General features: G+C 33.1%; 1 protein-coding gene across 6 annotated transcripts in view; it reads right to left on the reverse strand.

Annotated features, from left to right (window-relative positions):
- Positions 1-17667, reverse strand: part of LOC145292168 (LYR motif-containing protein 1-like) — a 659461-nt gene that overhangs the window by 12084 nt on the left and 629710 nt on the right. The window contains exon 1 of one of the 6 annotated variants that reach the window (XM_080138380.1): positions 8052-8454. The exons of the other annotated variants lie outside the window; for them this stretch is intronic. Coding sequence (XP_079994506.1) covers positions 8052-8242 — 191 coding nt within the window. The 5' untranslated portion in view covers positions 8243-8454. Of the gene's footprint in view, positions 1-8051; positions 8455-17667 lie in introns of those variants that run through there. 6 annotated transcript variants of the gene reach the window in all.

Below are 17667 nucleotides of genomic sequence, written 5' to 3' on the forward strand. Positions count from 1 at the left end.
TCATCCAGATTTGCATTGCTTATGTGTGTGGCCCTACACTGAGTTTCAGCAACCAAAAGAAGTCTTGCATTTCACATTATCGCTTTTAAAGGAATTATTTTTCTGCATTTGTTTTGACTGTAAAGTGAAATGTTTAAATAGGTGCAGTGATGCATTTAGGATATATTTAAGAAAACAATGTTAAGGCCACTGTTTCTAGATTCCTTCCACAGTAGGTGAGCAGTGAGGCTTCTAACAAGGGTTGCTCAGTAATACAGGGTTTTGAAGAAAGCAAATTGTCATCAGACACCCTGGCAGACTCATAATTTTAAATCAAATTAATGGAGTCTTTGAAATAGAGGCGGACACCTATACAACTACATAATTTACCATGCTTTTTAAGGTATGTACATTCCAGCAGCACTTCTTCACCACAAACATTGACTACAGCGTATAAATAATACAACCCTTCAAAAATTAGATAAATTTATTGAGGCTTGATGCATATTCCTTGAGCTTAAGGAGAAGATGCACGCAATAACATCAAAATTTTCCTGTATATTGATGCAAGCAGATTGTTGTTTGTGTTAATCTAGGAGATACTTTTTTGAAATGGGGCCCCAACTGTCCCAGAACCAAAAGGGGCATGACATTTCAAACTCTAAAAGTATTTTTTTTATTCAACTGTGTTACAACTGGTTTATTAGTTTCCAATGTTCAACTGAAAAAAAAAAAACATTTTTGTCACTTTGACTTATGTTGGTGATACCGTTGGAACACAGGGTTGAGCAGGTATTAGTATGATTGCAAAGGTTAGGCAATTTCTGCTTTTACTACAACTACTGACAAAGGAAAGGGTGGCAACCGATGTTTACATTTCAAAGTCCAAGATGAGAATGCTTAAACTCGCTTCTGCGAATACATTCGCCTAAATTAATAAAAACATTCCAAGCCAACTGGATACATTTCTCAGTTTGTGGAAAATGCTGTTTTCAGTCCGACCTAAATGCTATAAAAAAGCCAGATTTTTCTACAGCAGATATTTGAGCTGAAATTCACAATTAATCCAAGATAGGCGTTGCTTTGGCTCCCCTCCGTCCCTCTGATGGGGTTTGGGGCTGCTTCTACGTAAACTCATTCACACACCGTCATAAGCATACACATGTAGACATTAACAAACCCACAGACACATGACTGTTTAATTATCATCTGCTTATCTAAGATTAATGTATAAAACTTATAGATTAAAATATTCCTAACTTTTCTCATTAAATTATATTTTCAGTATCATAACAAATGAACATTGATATTATCAACAACTTTAAATCAAATATAATTTTTCTAATTGTGTGCAAAAGTTTTGATTATGATTTTCAGACCTGTGTAATTCACAACCCTTTAATTATCAAATGATTTCTTTGGTATTTCAGCTAAAAAAAAACCTTTGTTTTACAAAAACTTAAAAATATTACCAAACATTCAATGTAAACTTCCATCTTAAATCTGTATAAAAATCTCTTTTGTGAAGTTATATCTCTGAACTCATTATTTTGATCATGTTTATCGTATAACGTCTTTAGATTTCTCACTTTTGATTATAAACTTTTCACTCAAAATTGTCTCCTTAGAATCAACTCATCTGAAAAAATACCTTGCCCATATAAGAAGTCCCAACAAGGACCCTCCAAAGTATATTGTCAGAAGTGAGTAGTTTTTTAAAATGCTAGATATAGATAATAATCTTTGCAGCAGCTGTGGCAATGTCTTCAATATATCTGTTCCAATTCATGTTGCCTGTGAATTTTATCTTAAGAGTTTAAATGATGAGCTCTAGTGTTATTAATCATGGCAATCGGTGGTTGAGAAGGTTATCTTGTAATTGTTAAAGGAAAGTAGCTTAGTTGTATTAATGTTAAATGTTATCATCCATTTTCGTCTATATTTCAGTACAGACTGGAGATCATTTTCTAAGGTTTCAGCTATAATTTCCAATTTTCTGATACGATTGGAGCACAGGGTGCAGATGGTGCTAATGTGACTGCAAAAGTTAGAAGTGGATGGAATAAACCTTTTACTAATCAGCAAATTGTTACAGCTATCGGCAAAAGAAAGTCTATCAGTCATGTGTCTGCAGTGTGAGTATGTATGAAAGTAAAACTTGGCTAGTGAGGGTTGAGGACATGTGTTGCATGAAGAGAAATAATATGAGAATGATACAATGTGTCATGTGGGTATTAAAGACAGGCTTAGTTCTGATGACTTTGGACGAGCATTAAATCTGTGCAGATTAGGAGACTTTGATGTTATGGCCAAGATATGGAACAGTTGAGGCAGCAGGAAGGGAATGCCAAGGAAAACATGAAAGTGATACAAATGAATTCGAGAGAAAGACTTGATCATGGATGAGTTAAAGTTTATTTCTTGAAGCTGCCAAATACATGTTAGAATGAAAAACAGACATAAAACCAAATATTATGATGACTGTATGCTGTCTTCAAATTTTCTCAAAATTGGTTCATGAAAACATGTATGAAAATCATAAGTGAAAACGAAACAGATTGATTTTATGCAAAACATTCTGGTTTGCCACTCGGTGTTGCTCGTAAAATTCATGTACAAACAATAAGGTATAAATTAAATAATATAGAAAAAAGGTGTCAATAAAATTAGAAATGTTAGCTATTTTCTTTGTGTTAAAAGCACATGTAACGTGACTAAAACATAGTCAAAGCGTTTTTTCGTTGAATCTTTGAATGTGTAATGAAAATTATGTAGATAACATTGTAGATACTTGCACGCACACACACACAAACACACATAAACGACTGTAATTAACTAAGCATTTCATGAAATTGACGGCAGGCGAAATAATATGTCTGTTAGTGATGCCATGTTTTAATTATAGTAACCTTTAGTTTTTAAAGGGAAGAATTACATTCCGGAATATGAGAATTTTCAAAGCTCAGCCAATCAGAATGGATGGACTTTGACAAGGGAACTTTTATTATTTATAAATAGGAAATTGGAAAGAGTATGGTAGGTCTATGATTTTTTGAACCAGTTACGGTCAGTGTAATAACGAAATCCATCGAAACTGTAGAATTTGTTCCAGTGAAAACTGGTAGTAGTAAATATTGAGAGAGAAAAATAGCGACTCCTTCCCCAATAGATGTTGCGATTATAATGATGTTGTTCGTAAGATGAAATGTAGTATTTTAATATCACGACTAAATGTGTGTAAAATGGTGTTTGAAAGCTACATAAGATAGTGGCTATTAGTCTAGATGTATTGAATTTGTAAATGGTTGTGACATCTACTGTGGCAAAGCTATGCTACTTTGGTTCAGAGGAGAATTTTTGCAGTCATTTTATTATATATGGAGATGATTGGGTTTTCAAAAATTTTCAAATAAACCTCATGAAATGATTTCAAAGATGCGGCAGAGATCTTATTAAATAATTAATAATAATAATAATAATAATAATAATAATAATAATAATAATAATAAAAACTATCATTTCTGAATAGTTTTCTCTGACCAGATAACATTTTAGGATTAAAAAAATATTAGTGAGCGGCTACAAAATTAAAGATATTTAAATCTATATTCATTTAGCTTGAAACAACACTGGCAGTGTAATTCAATTGTGTTTTTGAAACCTTTGTTCAGCACTGATTAATTATTTCCCCATTTTAAATTTCTTCCTTTTTATTGAATAGAAATTATTTATTATTATGTATTAATTTTTTTCTAATTTGAAAATAATTATTTATTATAGAGATCAAAATGGTGTTTAATATTGTGGATACATTCTTTTATTTAAAACAATAGTCCAGGTGTTTATGAATAAATTAAAACCTGTAATTTATTAAATTTTATATCATATTATATATTTACAAATCCAATCTTTAGGTGGCTCTATTTAATATTAAAAACTATCAGGTATTCATTAATATCATTTTAGTTTAGTTTTTTTTGTGCAACGTAGTTACATAACAGTATTAACATAGAATGGAAAAAATAAAAAATTATTATGTAAAGGGAGATAACTAATTCAATTTTCTAACTAAAATTTAATCTAACATTTTTGAGACTTTAATATCCCAGTTTTGTTTGATAAACTGACATCATTCTCAATTCACTTATTATAAAACTGGGCTGAAATATTTAAAAAAAAATGAAGTAAAATACATATACAAAATAATATTGTGTGGGTATAAAATAAAAGAAATTATATCAAAATTAAATACTTGATCTGTCAGATTTAATGGTATTTATGTCCAAGTCGAAAATCCAGCTGATTTAAATTCGTATATATACTAGTGATGGGACGATTCCAATATTTTTTTGATCCTGATACAATTACCGATTCCACATTAAATTATTGATTCCAATTCTTTATGTCTAAATATTTAACAATATAGTTATTTTTCCCGATTACCATAAAACACATGTTGTGCATATATTTTCTCAAATGTAAAAATACACTTTTGGGTGTTAGACTATAGATTCTAGTTTTACTAATAATTTAAAAATAACAAATATTTATTATTACTAGAAACAGTAGCTTTTATTTTAAACAAAATCAAATTAAAAAAAGAAGACAAAAGAATCGTTTTTGGCATCGGAAAACAGGCACAATTTTTTCTGATACCGATTCCGATATCTCTAAAAGTTTTGATTTTTTTCCGATTCTGATGAATCGTCTGAACACTAATATATACTAGTAGAATATCTGTTCCGGGCGGATATGAGCAATAAATATAGCATTATTTTTAAATTTCAATGTTTGTTTTTCTTTCGTTGGTGGGTATGTTGGGTTCTGGATTACATAAATAAAAATATATTCAGTTTAACATCCGTTTTACATGATGACATGCATTGGAAATTGACTTCAAAACTAACAAATCTTTATCCCTCTTTCTCTTAAGTATATATATATATATATATTTTTTTTTACATGGGAGTCACCACTTATAAAGGCCTGAAGGCCACTCAGGGATAAGGGTTATTGCGTGTACAGTAATCAATGAGATAGTATTGTAGTAATCATTAGTATCGGGGGTTTTGATAGAGTGTCTTACTTAAGGGGGGCGGTTTGTCAGGAGTTTATGTTGGACTTGAAGACGTCCAAGTTGTAGTCAGGTGGGAAACAGGCAAGCGGCAGAGAGTTCCACTGGCGTGCAGTTCTAAGAAAGAAGCTTTGCTCATGGAATCTACGTTTGGATTTAGGCACAGATAAAGAGTGGGGGAAAATTATTGACAGTAGTTTCAGCCAGACGGGTGTTTCTCATGAAAGATTGGCGAGGGGGGACTTGGCCTTTCCCTATGAATTGAACCTACTACCTTAACTGTTGTACATCTAATGATCCACATGGAACACTTATCCATTCCTTGTAAATAGTCATACCATCAAAGTTTCCTATTCTGCATAAATCTTCCTATGATATCACCTGTACTTTAAGAATTATATTAAACATTAATCGTATCATGCTTATATTATATCTCTCTATACACTGTCTACATGGCTGATAGACTCTTTCCTTGCTTGACAATGGTAACGTTCTGTTGGTCAGTAAAAGCAGAGGATTTAACGCGTGCAACAGAAAAATCTATTTAAAATGAAGAAATTTGGACTATTATTCTCATCTTGGATGTTATTTGCACAAGGTTTCGGTTGATGTAACCTTCAAGCTTCCTCTGGGGAATCTGTATGGAATTTCAAATAGAATCGTCTATGTAATCCACACGGTAGCTTGTCCTCATTCCATCAACCATGATAGAGTAGAAATCTTAATTCGTAATTATATTCTTAGTATCGCCCACCTTCAACCTCCAGAAGACTGTAACTTAGAACTGATTATTTCTTAGCATTTTATCCATTGCATCGTAAGTCCTTTTCCGAAAGCTTCCAGCTGAAATTCTTTACAGATTTCAGAGTTCAAGAGAAAGATTCCCAAATTCGAGAAGATGAACTTGAATTGTGAAAATAACATCCAAAGAACGAATCTGTATAACCCACAATAAAAATCAAATATATCCTCATCACCAAAATTCCAAACATAAAAATCATCATAGAACTAAAAAAAACTAGAAATCAAAATTTGTGTAATTATTGTCAGTTATGTGTATTTGTAACAATGAACATTACCAGTGTATAAAATGTTGAGTTGGATATGGTATGTAATCATTACAATAAATGATGGAATTGACTTTATAATCAGATCAAATATTTATTTGTCAGTTAAATTGCTATTAAGGTCTAACATGGAAAATCTAACAAAATAACTTTATATATTGGATATATATTATGACTGAATAATTAACGAGAGATGATAGATTAGAAATTTAAAGAGGTATGTCATAAGCATAAATATTTTCTGAATTGTATTTATATCTTTGTACATACGCACATTCATATGCCTTTAAGCGGAAGAAATAACAAACTTTTGAGTTTATCAGCTGAGAAAGAATTGAAGGTCGAAGTGTGCTTCAGGGAGGCAGGATCTATTTCTTGTTTGCAGCCAAAATTGTAGCAAAAACAAAAAGTGGTGAATTAAAATATAAAAACAAAACTCTCTGATAATGCTAAACCAGTAGGTAAGACAGTTTTCTTTCGAAAGGTAATCCTTACGTAATTACCTGCGTTGAAGGAGGTGCTAAACTATCACGATTTTGCAACCAGACTGATGGAAGTAATTGAATCATTTATGCCTTGCACCTTTTTACCTGTCTTTCGTCAATCTCTTTTTTGCCTCATTGTAATAAAGGCCACAAATATAAATATGATTATTAACATAGAACAAAAACATTTGTTTTTCTTTCTTTGCGCTTTTAATAAGGTTTATTAGTAAAGTAATTCAAACAAAAAGAATGTTAACTTGTGTTAGTGACATTATCGCTATTATTGTGCAATAGTTTGTTCTCCATTTCAGTGGTGTTCTTTGAAAGACATTCAGTGATGAGACCCTATTTGGGGTCTGTGGAGTTGCACCTTAGTAAACATTGCTCCCAGGTTTACTTTTGCTCAGAGTAGTAATATCTGTTAGGGCATCTAGTACTACCAGATCAGACTGTCTAACCATACTGGCTTCCTAACCAAAAATGCATCTAACACTGATGTTACTGTTTTTTTTCTTTCCTTTTGCAAAACTCAAACATGTTCTGCAAAGTAAAAACCAAAAACAATTTTCTTCCACAAAAAAATAAAACCATACACCATGAATAAATATTTGAAAATTTTAAGAGCTTGAAGTGTGTAGACATTTTCTAAAATTACTGAATTCGACAATAAATAACCCAAAAAGTGTTGATATACTAAAAATAAAACAAAGAAATACAATGAATAAATGAAGAACTTGAAAAAGCATAACTTTTTCTTCAAAATTACTAGATTACATAACACAAAAATGGTTAATATGCCACAAAACAAAAACCACGACCTTTAACAGAGCATGAACCTGTGTATGACATCTGTATACAAATGACAGAGCCATGTGTGAGATAATATCACAGCAAAGAAGAAAGAAAAAGATTATAAAAAAGAACGTGTGTACAGATTAATGATCATGTTAAAGAAGACAAAGAGATAGACGTGTTACACATGTGGCCTGAGAGCGACAGGAAAAGACATGTGCTAAACATGGCCGGACAGGGATGGAGTACCACTTGTTCAACACAGCAGAGTCTTGTTAAGCACACTGGAGTGCAAGAGGACTTTTGAACAAGAGACAAGGTCTTATTCTGGAAAGTACCTGTAAATAACATATATGTCATGTTACAAAATGAAGCTTTAAAATTGTGTTTCATTATCATCACAATAAATAACAAACAAAAGAAAACTAAAATTCTATGGCTCTTGTTTGTTTGTTATTTTTCTTGTTTCCGTCTAGTGCTACCAGATCAGGCTGTCTGAAAATATCGGCTTCTTGACCCAAAATGCACAAAACGTTGATGTCATTGTTTTTTCTTTTCCCTTTGTAAAACTCAATCATGTTCTACAAAGCCCACCAAAACCAATTTTTCTCTACAAAACAAACTAAACATAAATAAATATTTGAAGATACAAACAGCTTCTTCATATCATTTGGATTCTTCGAACTACTGTTCTTATCTTGAGTGTTATTTTTACAACGTTTTGGTCGATTTAACCTCCAACCCCCTTCATGTGTATCCTGCTGAACCTGGGAATCTGCATAGAATTTCAAATGGAACCCATTCTTTACTTCACAGGAGTAGCATGCTTTTGTTCTGTCAGCCATGACTAGATAGGGGTTCTAAGTAATTCACAATTGTATTTGTTAGTCGCCCACACTGAGTATTAAGCCTTCAACCGTCAGGAGTATATCACTGTACTATTAAATTTTTCAGGTACACTAACTATTGCATCATGTGGACAAACGTAAATTACAGCTTTTAACTCGAAAATGGTTTATAGGCCATAAAACAAAACAACCAAACTTGTCTACTTGCAGAGTAGATGACGTCATGTGATATTATCCATTAAGATGGATGTAGGAATAATTGTGCACAATGGGTGACGTCACAAAAGACGAATTACATGATCTATTTAACCAGAGAGAAATGACAGGAAGCCATGATAATGAACAATTGGCACATAACACCATATTTCATTTTTGATTGTTAGTTTTTGCATTTCATAAGTTTGAATTTTTGAAGATAGATCCTAGAGGTGTACTCTCCTTTGATCAGGTGAGGGAAGTGCAAATGAAATTTATTAGTTTATCCCTTTCAAAGCTATGGTTGCCAAGAATCGATGAAAGTCCTTGTGCACGTTTACGCCAAATTCTGAATCCAGTCATTCTTTGTTCCGTAGTCTGGTGAACTATAGCTCCCAGCACTCAAACTCTTTGCAAGACGAACTTTTTTTCCTTGATCACCGTTTTGTTCCATATGCATGCACATCTTTTGCTGACAGAGGTTTACTCATCAAGTGTGAGTGAAATACTGACTCCTTTTTCGTACAGTTTTGTCATTTATGTTCAGCAACTCGCACCAGTTCACGTACCTTATCTTGTCTTTGTCTTTATAAAACAAATTACACCTCTTGCATCTTCTTCTTCTGGTTTTCCTCCGGATGGCAGCAGAGAGAGCACACCTTTTTCTTCTTTGAAGTGAGGTTGTTTGTATCATTACTACTACATTCGTATATTCTAATTTATAGACATTTCAAGTTATAAATGAAATAAAGTGAAAATCTATTTCGTTTTTTTTGTTTTTTTTAATGAATATCAAGTGGAAAACGTAACCTATGATAATGTTTTGATCTAAATGAAATATACTTGTCCAAGTAGCATGGTAATGTAGTTTCAGAATATACACAATATCCCCAAATTTACCATATATTTTGAATTATAAATTAGCATCAGAAATAGATGGTTAATAAGGAACACTATATTTACAGTGTGGGGGGATCTATCTTTCAAACACTAGAAAGATTTCATGAACCAACAGAGAGTAACAACAAATTAAAGTTATCTTGTCGGATCTTCAAAGTCAAACCCAAATAGCAGTTCAGCTAACAAATCAAACTTTGCTTCTAAATAGCGAATTTAATCTGGTTTTCTTGCACCATGTTATCAGTAATGTGATAAATTATTGAGCTACAATTGTTTTCAAAGTTACTTAAAAACAATTTTTTTTCCAAGTTAATTAAAAACAATTTTTTTTCCAAGTTAATTAAAAACAATTTTTTTTCCAAGTTAATTAAAAACAATTTTTTTCCAAGTTAATTAAAAACAATTTTTTTCCAAGTTAATTAAAAACAATTTTTTTCCAAGTTACAAACACAGACTTTACTAGCCTCTCAAACACTGGTAGGCTTCTCAAACTCCGGACTACAACTTGGATGTCTTCAAGTCCAATGTTAACAAATTCCTAATGAACTGCCCCCTTAAGTAAACACTTCATCAAATCTCCACACTAACGTAATGTACTTGCAATAACCCTTATCCCTGAGTGGCTTCCGGGCCTTGATAAGTGGTGATCACTGTGTAAAAAAAGAAAACTCAAAAAGTTAGTTGAATCGTAATCCTCCTTTCTATGACGACGATTAGAAAAAAAGTCCGACTCAAATCACATTTCAGTCTTTCCATTTCTTGACGCATGCAATTTTCAAAGTTTGATGTGAATTGTTTAATCTAGGTCTGAAATGGACATAATTCTTATGAATTTTGGATAATCGATACATCCTAGGACATTATGATCCCACTGGAGAATTCTGTCATATGTTTCCTTTGTAAGACATCTTTTTTTTATGGAGAAACCGACATTGCAATTTGGTTTCAGACACGTCATTTACATTGACATTGATTAAATCTTTTCAGTTCTCTCTATAGTTGATGTGGTCAAGAATAACTCCTGAAAACTATTCTTTTTTTATTATTATTTACAATGTCACGTGGCCAAGCAGGTGGCTCCTGTATTAAGATGGGGTATCCGATTTTCTCATCGGTGTACAGGCCATCGTACTAATGTTTTTTTTCTGCCTTTAAATAAACTAATCTTTTATTTTAAAATATGGCGTCGAGTGATTGTATTCCAGACTCTTTGCGCACACGGATATCTATTCTTTATTCTGGAGACCTCGAATTTTATCTTATTCATTTTGTAATTCTTTCTCGTTTACCTTATTCATTTTGTAATGCTTTTTCCAAATTAAAGAGAGTTCTTATTCTCTTGACCATAACGACGAAGATATACCATTTATCACAATGTTATATGGTTAAATAATGCTTGTTTTATATCGACAGTTTTTTGAGTCATTATTATACATATGCAATAGATAGCAATGCGGACGTGACATGCCATTTGCGAGTTCCGTCCGATATGAATCATCCCTACTGCTCCCAGCCAAATGATTTGCTGGTTTGTACTGAAACCGGACGATGCCTGCTGTTTAAACTTTAATAGGATGTTCACGTTATATTTTACAGTTCTTATCATTGTATTAAGATTACTAGATAACGAAACGACGGAAAGACACGTTAAACAGCAATGGAGATTATGTAATGAAAGATAAACATTCCTGCAAATCTAACATATACAGTTATCTGGTGAGATTTTAAAACTTTCTTTTTTTTTTTGTCACGCCTTTTTGGGATCATGTCTACAGGAGACTGTGAGGGGTTGAGCCGGCAGGTGTCTGATCATGTTACATTTAAACTTCTGCAGGTTAGTACAGTCAGGGAAACAGGAAATAGGTAGGAATTCCAAAGTATTAGAGTAGAAGGCTTTTCAGCATCTAGGTCTCAACAATGAAAAGGTGGGATTTAGCTGTCTGTCAGGTTAGCCGAGTACGTTAAGGAGGCATGAGTGCTAGGAGTTCATCAGAGCACATTCCATTAAAATACTTGTTAAACAGGTAAAGAGATGCAGCAGTGATGGAATCAAAGTTGATAATGCAGTGATGGAGTCAAAGTTGATAATGCAATGATGGAATCAAAGTTGATAATGCAGTGATGGAGTCAAAGTTGATAATGCAGTGATGGAGTCAAAGTTGATAATGCAGTGATGGAGTCAAAGTTGATAATGCAGTGATGGAGTCAAAGTTGATAATGCAGTGATGGAATCAAAGTTGATAATGCAGTGATGGAGTCAAAGTTGATAATGCAGTGATGGAATCAAAGTTGATAATGCAGTGATGGAATCAAAGTTGATAATGCAGTGATGGAATCAAAGTTGATAATGCAGGACCTATTAGATTGAACCCTTTTTTAGACTCTGGCTTTGTAAAGATATATGATACTCTCTGAATAATTTTATAGCATAGTAGAGGGAACCTTCTTTGCAGCAGTCTTGACAATGTCCTCAATGTATTTGTTCCAATTCATGTTACCTGTGTGTTAAATAGAGAAGTTTGAACAATGAGCTCGCAGATAGGATTGAACTAGAATAGCATTTAGATGGACAATTTTTGATTTTGACCAGCTAATATTTTATATACCCCATCGTACAGCAAAGTTCCGACCTTAACCTGTGACCTTGAAAAATAGCATACACCATTCTTAGGTCGGAGACTATCATCATGTCAGGTTTGGTCATGATCAGTCCACTACTGTGGGCTGTAGGAAAGTTGTACACATGCAAACGCTATTACTTTATATATATATATATATATATATATATATATATATATATATATATATATATATATATATATAAATCCTGGCTCAAATGGCGGCGATCAGGCTGGCTTTGGTATTGTGGGCGGTTATGTTCCCAATGTATGACCAAGCAAAGTCCAGCGGGTTCAGATCGGGGTGGAGAGGAGCCAGTGGGAGAAGAGTATAAACTTGTAGCACTCCTTCTGAAGTCAAGCCTGGGTGTCTTTGGACTTGTGGGCCAGCACTGAGTCCTGCTACCACACCTAGGGTCTGCCAGCAGACTTTCAAGCTGACTTCGAAGATGTGAGGTGGCATCATGCAACCCTCATTTGAAGCCACACCAAAGATTGACCGGAAACTTTGTTTTCATCACCCTGGGAATGTCCCTGTTATTTGTGGCAATCCAGCAATGCATTTTGAGTGTGCTGGCAATGGTCCTGTTGTCATAACTTGGATCAGTAGAGAGCACATCTCCTATCTCACTCTTTGAACATTGTTTCACTTTCAGACATGATAGAAGGCTACTATTGCTCTTGGTATTTGTTCAAAACTGGCCAACTAGTAAATGGTCAGCAACAAACGGAAATGGAATCGTGTCTATTGTAGGGCGACAATTTTATCGTTCCATCCTGTATATATTACATTTAAATCTAGATACGATGCCTGCACAATTTTACCTTAAACAATCGTCGGATTCAATGTTGTAACCAATACATGTGTTTAAATATGGTATTTATCTGATAGCTAAATGTTTTGGCTTTGATTCTAGCTGATGGTACCCAAGTCGTTTTAAAACTTCTGAAATCACTACTATACATTGGGTATAATATAATAATCATTATAAAATTAACTCCGTAATAATAAATACAAAGTGTATTTTACGACCAGGCAACACCGAGCAGCATGTTAGTTTCTTTATAAAAATACTCAAAGCTTCTTTGGTCATATATGCGTATATAAAAAGTGAGAATGTGTGTGTGAGAGAGAGAGAATACTTCTCAACTTATATACTCAACGAATTTCTGTATATACATATTCAGACATGTGAAAAGCTTCTTAATCAGTTTTCATCAAAGAAAAATCTGCCAAGTGGTAAAAATTGAAAAATTGGCACTTGGGAGTGGTCATTGGATTTTTATCTGTTTTTCAACTGTTTTACGACTGTGCATGCCCATTCACATTATGTTTAAAATAAGTAGGTTTGAAAACACTTTTTAAATATCGTGTCAAGCTGATCTAATAATTATCGTACTTGACTCAGTCTTTAGGTTTGGGTTTCGATCACAGTTCAAATATTTAATTTTTTTTATATTTTTGTTTTTTACTTAGAAGAGGTAAACTGTTTAGAAAAAAAACATAATACTCGCATGCACATGTCTCGGTTTCCATATGAATTAAAATATAATATTTATGCATATTTTACGACTGGGAAACGCCGGGCGACCTGCTAGTATATATATATTATTTACTTTAATTTTATTTTGTACCTAACTCCGTAATAGAGACTGTAAAAGTATTTTATAGCCTGTTGCAGGGTCCCACTAACATTTGCATATTTTTGTATTTGAAAACTATTAAATAAAGACGTTATGTTATTTTGTTCTATTGTTGATCATTTATATGATGGTAATTGTGTGATTTCGGTTTGCAGGATTTTCAAGTTTAATGATTGGTTGAAAATTAGAATGCCAGTTGCGAATAATTTCTGAAAAAGAAAGACACCTTTTAGAAAATAGAAAAAAAACCCAAAAAAACTTGCTCCTCTGCTAATTGATATCCGGCGAAGCCATGTAACATACTAATTTAGAGTCTTAATTTAGATCGCTATTCGTTGTACAACATTTAAACGTGAATAATAAAAAAAAATGCATGCTGTTGTAACATACTTTCTCCAGCCTTTGCCTCATAGTACAAACCATAAAAGCAACGGAGAAAATAAAATATGTGAATGCACTCAAAAAGTTTAGTTGCATTCGTGAATGCAAAAACAAAGTATACAAAAAACCTGCTGTATATTAACTTATCTGCTGTTTGTATATTATTATTATTATTATTATTATTATTATTATTATTATTAGTGCTTAATTTATCTTCTCTAAACATATATATAGAGAGGTATTTTCTCTAATTTCAGAAAGATTTTCCTTTATATATATATATATATATATATATATATATATATATATATATATATATATATATATATATATATATAGGGTATTCGGAAATCTGCAATAACAGAAAAATCTAGAAGGTTCCAGACCTTTCGAGAATATTCCAATACTTAGTCTCTCTCTCTCTCTCTCTCTCTCTCTCTCTCTCTCTCTCTCTCTCTCTCGGCAATTGTTGGTTCATTCCCGTGATGTATTCAACCTTAACTCCAACATGATTCCAGAGTTATAAATCAAGTCGGCAGAATCCCCTTTAAAAACTTCTGTTAACAAAAGCTAACTTTTAAATATTTCTCTGACGAAACATAGCATAAATTTAAAATTTAGAAATTTCTTTATGCGACTACTTGGCTACTTTGACCAGGCAACACCAAGCAACATGCTAGTTGTTTTATAAAAAATACTCAAATCTCCTCTGGTCATAATCTCCTCATCTACCTAGTTGTTACTATTTAAGCATATCTGTCTATTTTATATATCTATAAAAGTGAGAATGTGTGTGTGTGTGAGTGAGTGAGAGAGAGAGAGAGGACACTTCTCAACCTATATACTCAACGAATTTTTGATCTACGGACTTGAAATGAGCTATATAGTGTATTAAACTTTTTAATCGGTTTTCATCCTAAAAAAAGGGGGGGTCTGTTAAAGGGTCAAAATTGAAAAATTGGTACTTGGGAGTCATCGGATATTTAACTGTTTGTCAACTGTTTCACAAATGCGCATTTACGGCCATGAAACATGACAGCTTTTTTATGTTAAAAATAAGTAGGTTTGAAAACACTTTGTAAAAATCATCTTAAGCTGGTCTAATGATTATCGTACTTGACTGTCTTTAGGTTTTTGTTTTATTCTCAGTTCGAGTATTTTTTTTTACTTACAAGAAATGAACTGTTTAGAAAACAATATTCGCATGCGCATGTCTTAGTTTGATTACGTTTTTTTTAATCAATTTTTTAAATGAACTTCACGTTACATTATATACCGAGCAACGCTGGGTACGTCTTCTAGTATGTGTATATGTATATATATATATATATATATATATATATATATATATATAGAGAGAGAGAGAGAGAGAGAGAGAGAGAGAGAGAGAGAGAGAGAGAGAGAGAGAGCGGGGTGGAGGCTTATCTGGCAATTATTTTCTTTCACGAAAATCTGCAATAATGAAGAAAAGAAATAGAAAAATCCAGGTCTCAGAACTTTACAAAACCTTCAAGAAAGATCGAGAGGATTTGTTAATACTGTAAAATCTATAAAAGTGATTTTCTGCGCTAACCCAGCAGTTGTTACTTCAACTACAGCATGGTTCCATAGTTATAAATCCAGTCTACAGAATCCTCTTTAAAATCTTCTGTTAAGAAAAGGTAACTTCTTTTGAAATATTTCTCTGACGAAAGATACCACAAATTTATTTAATCAACTGATGCCCACTTTTCTCACTGAGTGTTCCATGTCTTTTTTTTAAAATATTTTTTTAATATTTTGAATTAGTTAATTTTCTCTCGAGTTCTTTCAAAGATTGAACTCACGACATTTAAATAGAATTCGATCTACACTATTTCTTGTTTACCCCACTTGATCCTAATTGAAAAGAATGGATCTTATCTTGAAGAAGCATTGCTTCGACAAACGTCTGAAATGGAAGATTTGCATCAAATCCATTGTCAATGTCACTAAAGAAATGGATCATTCTACCACTTTAGAAGGTATTTCACTCTCAATTCAATCCTTTACCTGCATATGAGCCAAATACATCCTAAACTGATCTATTAACTGAATAGATCTCAGTTTATGGATAATTCAGGAGAGGGTAGTGTCATTGCACTTGACAATTCTAAGGCATTTGCTAGTGCGGCATCCTGGTCTTCTACATACACTTCAAGGTTATGGTAAGGTTTTTATTATGATTAGGGTTTTTTTTTTCTTTCTAATCGAAGCTTGTGAGTAACTTTTGATGTCCATTTTCTTTTCCTATAAATGCCAGAGTTCCTCAAGGTTCTGTTCTAGGTCCAACACTGTTTCTTCTCTATGTAAATGACCTTCCAGAGAATATTATTCAAAAAATTAATATTTATGCTGTTGACGCCATCCTCTATTCTGGATTTGCTTCTCACCCATCTTCCTTGGATCAGTTGAAATATGCAGCTGATTTAGAAGTTGATTTGGATTCAGTTATAGATTGTAAGAAGAAATGGCTTATTTTATTGAATTGTGTTAAACTCGGCTATTGTCTTTCAATCATAGGTGTGTCCCTTTTCTTCCTAAAGTTCTTGAGTGGTTCTACTCTTGATGAAAAATTGATCTTAAAATTCGTTGGTTTTTCTTTCTCATCAAATATTTCTTGGATTCGACATATTAAATCTATTGTTCTTTCTGCTTCTAAAGAAATCGGTTCTATCACTCCAAATCAACTATCAGACCATGCATGGAGTACTGTTGTCATATTTAGGCTGGTAAAGCTGTCCCATTTGAGAGTTCTTGATAAAATGCAGAAACGTATCTGTAATTTGATTGGCCCCATTCTTTCTTCTTCACTGCAACCTCTCTCTCACAGACGTGATGTTGCTAGTCTCGGTCTTTTCTATAAATACTATTATGACATGTGATCTTCAGAATTGTTTGATATGTTCTCTGCTTCCTTTGTTCCAGCTCGTTTGACTCAGTCTAGTGGTCTCCATCAGTTCGCTGTTTTAATACCTAATTGTAATACAGCTTTCTATTTCAGCAGCTTTTTTCCCAAGAACTACAAGGTTGTGGAACTCTCTTCCTGCTCACTGCTTTCCTTCTATCTAGAACCGTGGTTTTTCAAGACGAAGGTCACTAGGCATCTTCTGTCTTTGCAATAATCATCTTTCATTCTTGTTAGCTCTTTACATCAAATGGCTTCATGCCTTCAGTAATTTCCATAAAAAAATATATGGAGTACTGTTGCCACATCTAGGGAGAAGTTGCTGGGAGCACAGTTTCTTGCTTTGACAGAATACAAAACCGGGTTTGTAATCAATTGGGGGTTGCTTTTTCTCCTCCTTACTGCCTATTTCTAACTAAGAAGTTGTAAGTCTATTGCTGTTATATCATTATTTTCATATCAGGTGCTCAGCTGAGCTTCAATCTCTGGTTTCCCTGTAAAACATTTGTCTAGCTACAACCGATGTCAACAATTTATCTTATTCTTTATCTGTTCCTAAAACTAAATGAAAATACCACGAGCAAAGCTACTTTCCTAGTATTACTCCTTTATGGAACACGATATTGCCCGACTGCTTTCTGCCTGACTATAACACGATAGTTTACAAGTCAAGTGTAAACAAATTCTTGCTGAGCTGTCCTCTTAAATCATCAAATCCTACTAAAGTTCCACCATTACCAATCACCACCGTGTTATCA

The sequence above is a fragment of the Euprymna scolopes genome, chromosome 13 (assembly GCF_053919585.1).
Source record: "Euprymna scolopes isolate OS-2025 chromosome 13, ASM5391958v1, whole genome shotgun sequence".
Lineage (NCBI taxonomy): Eukaryota > Metazoa > Mollusca > Cephalopoda > Sepiida > Sepiolidae > Euprymna > Euprymna scolopes.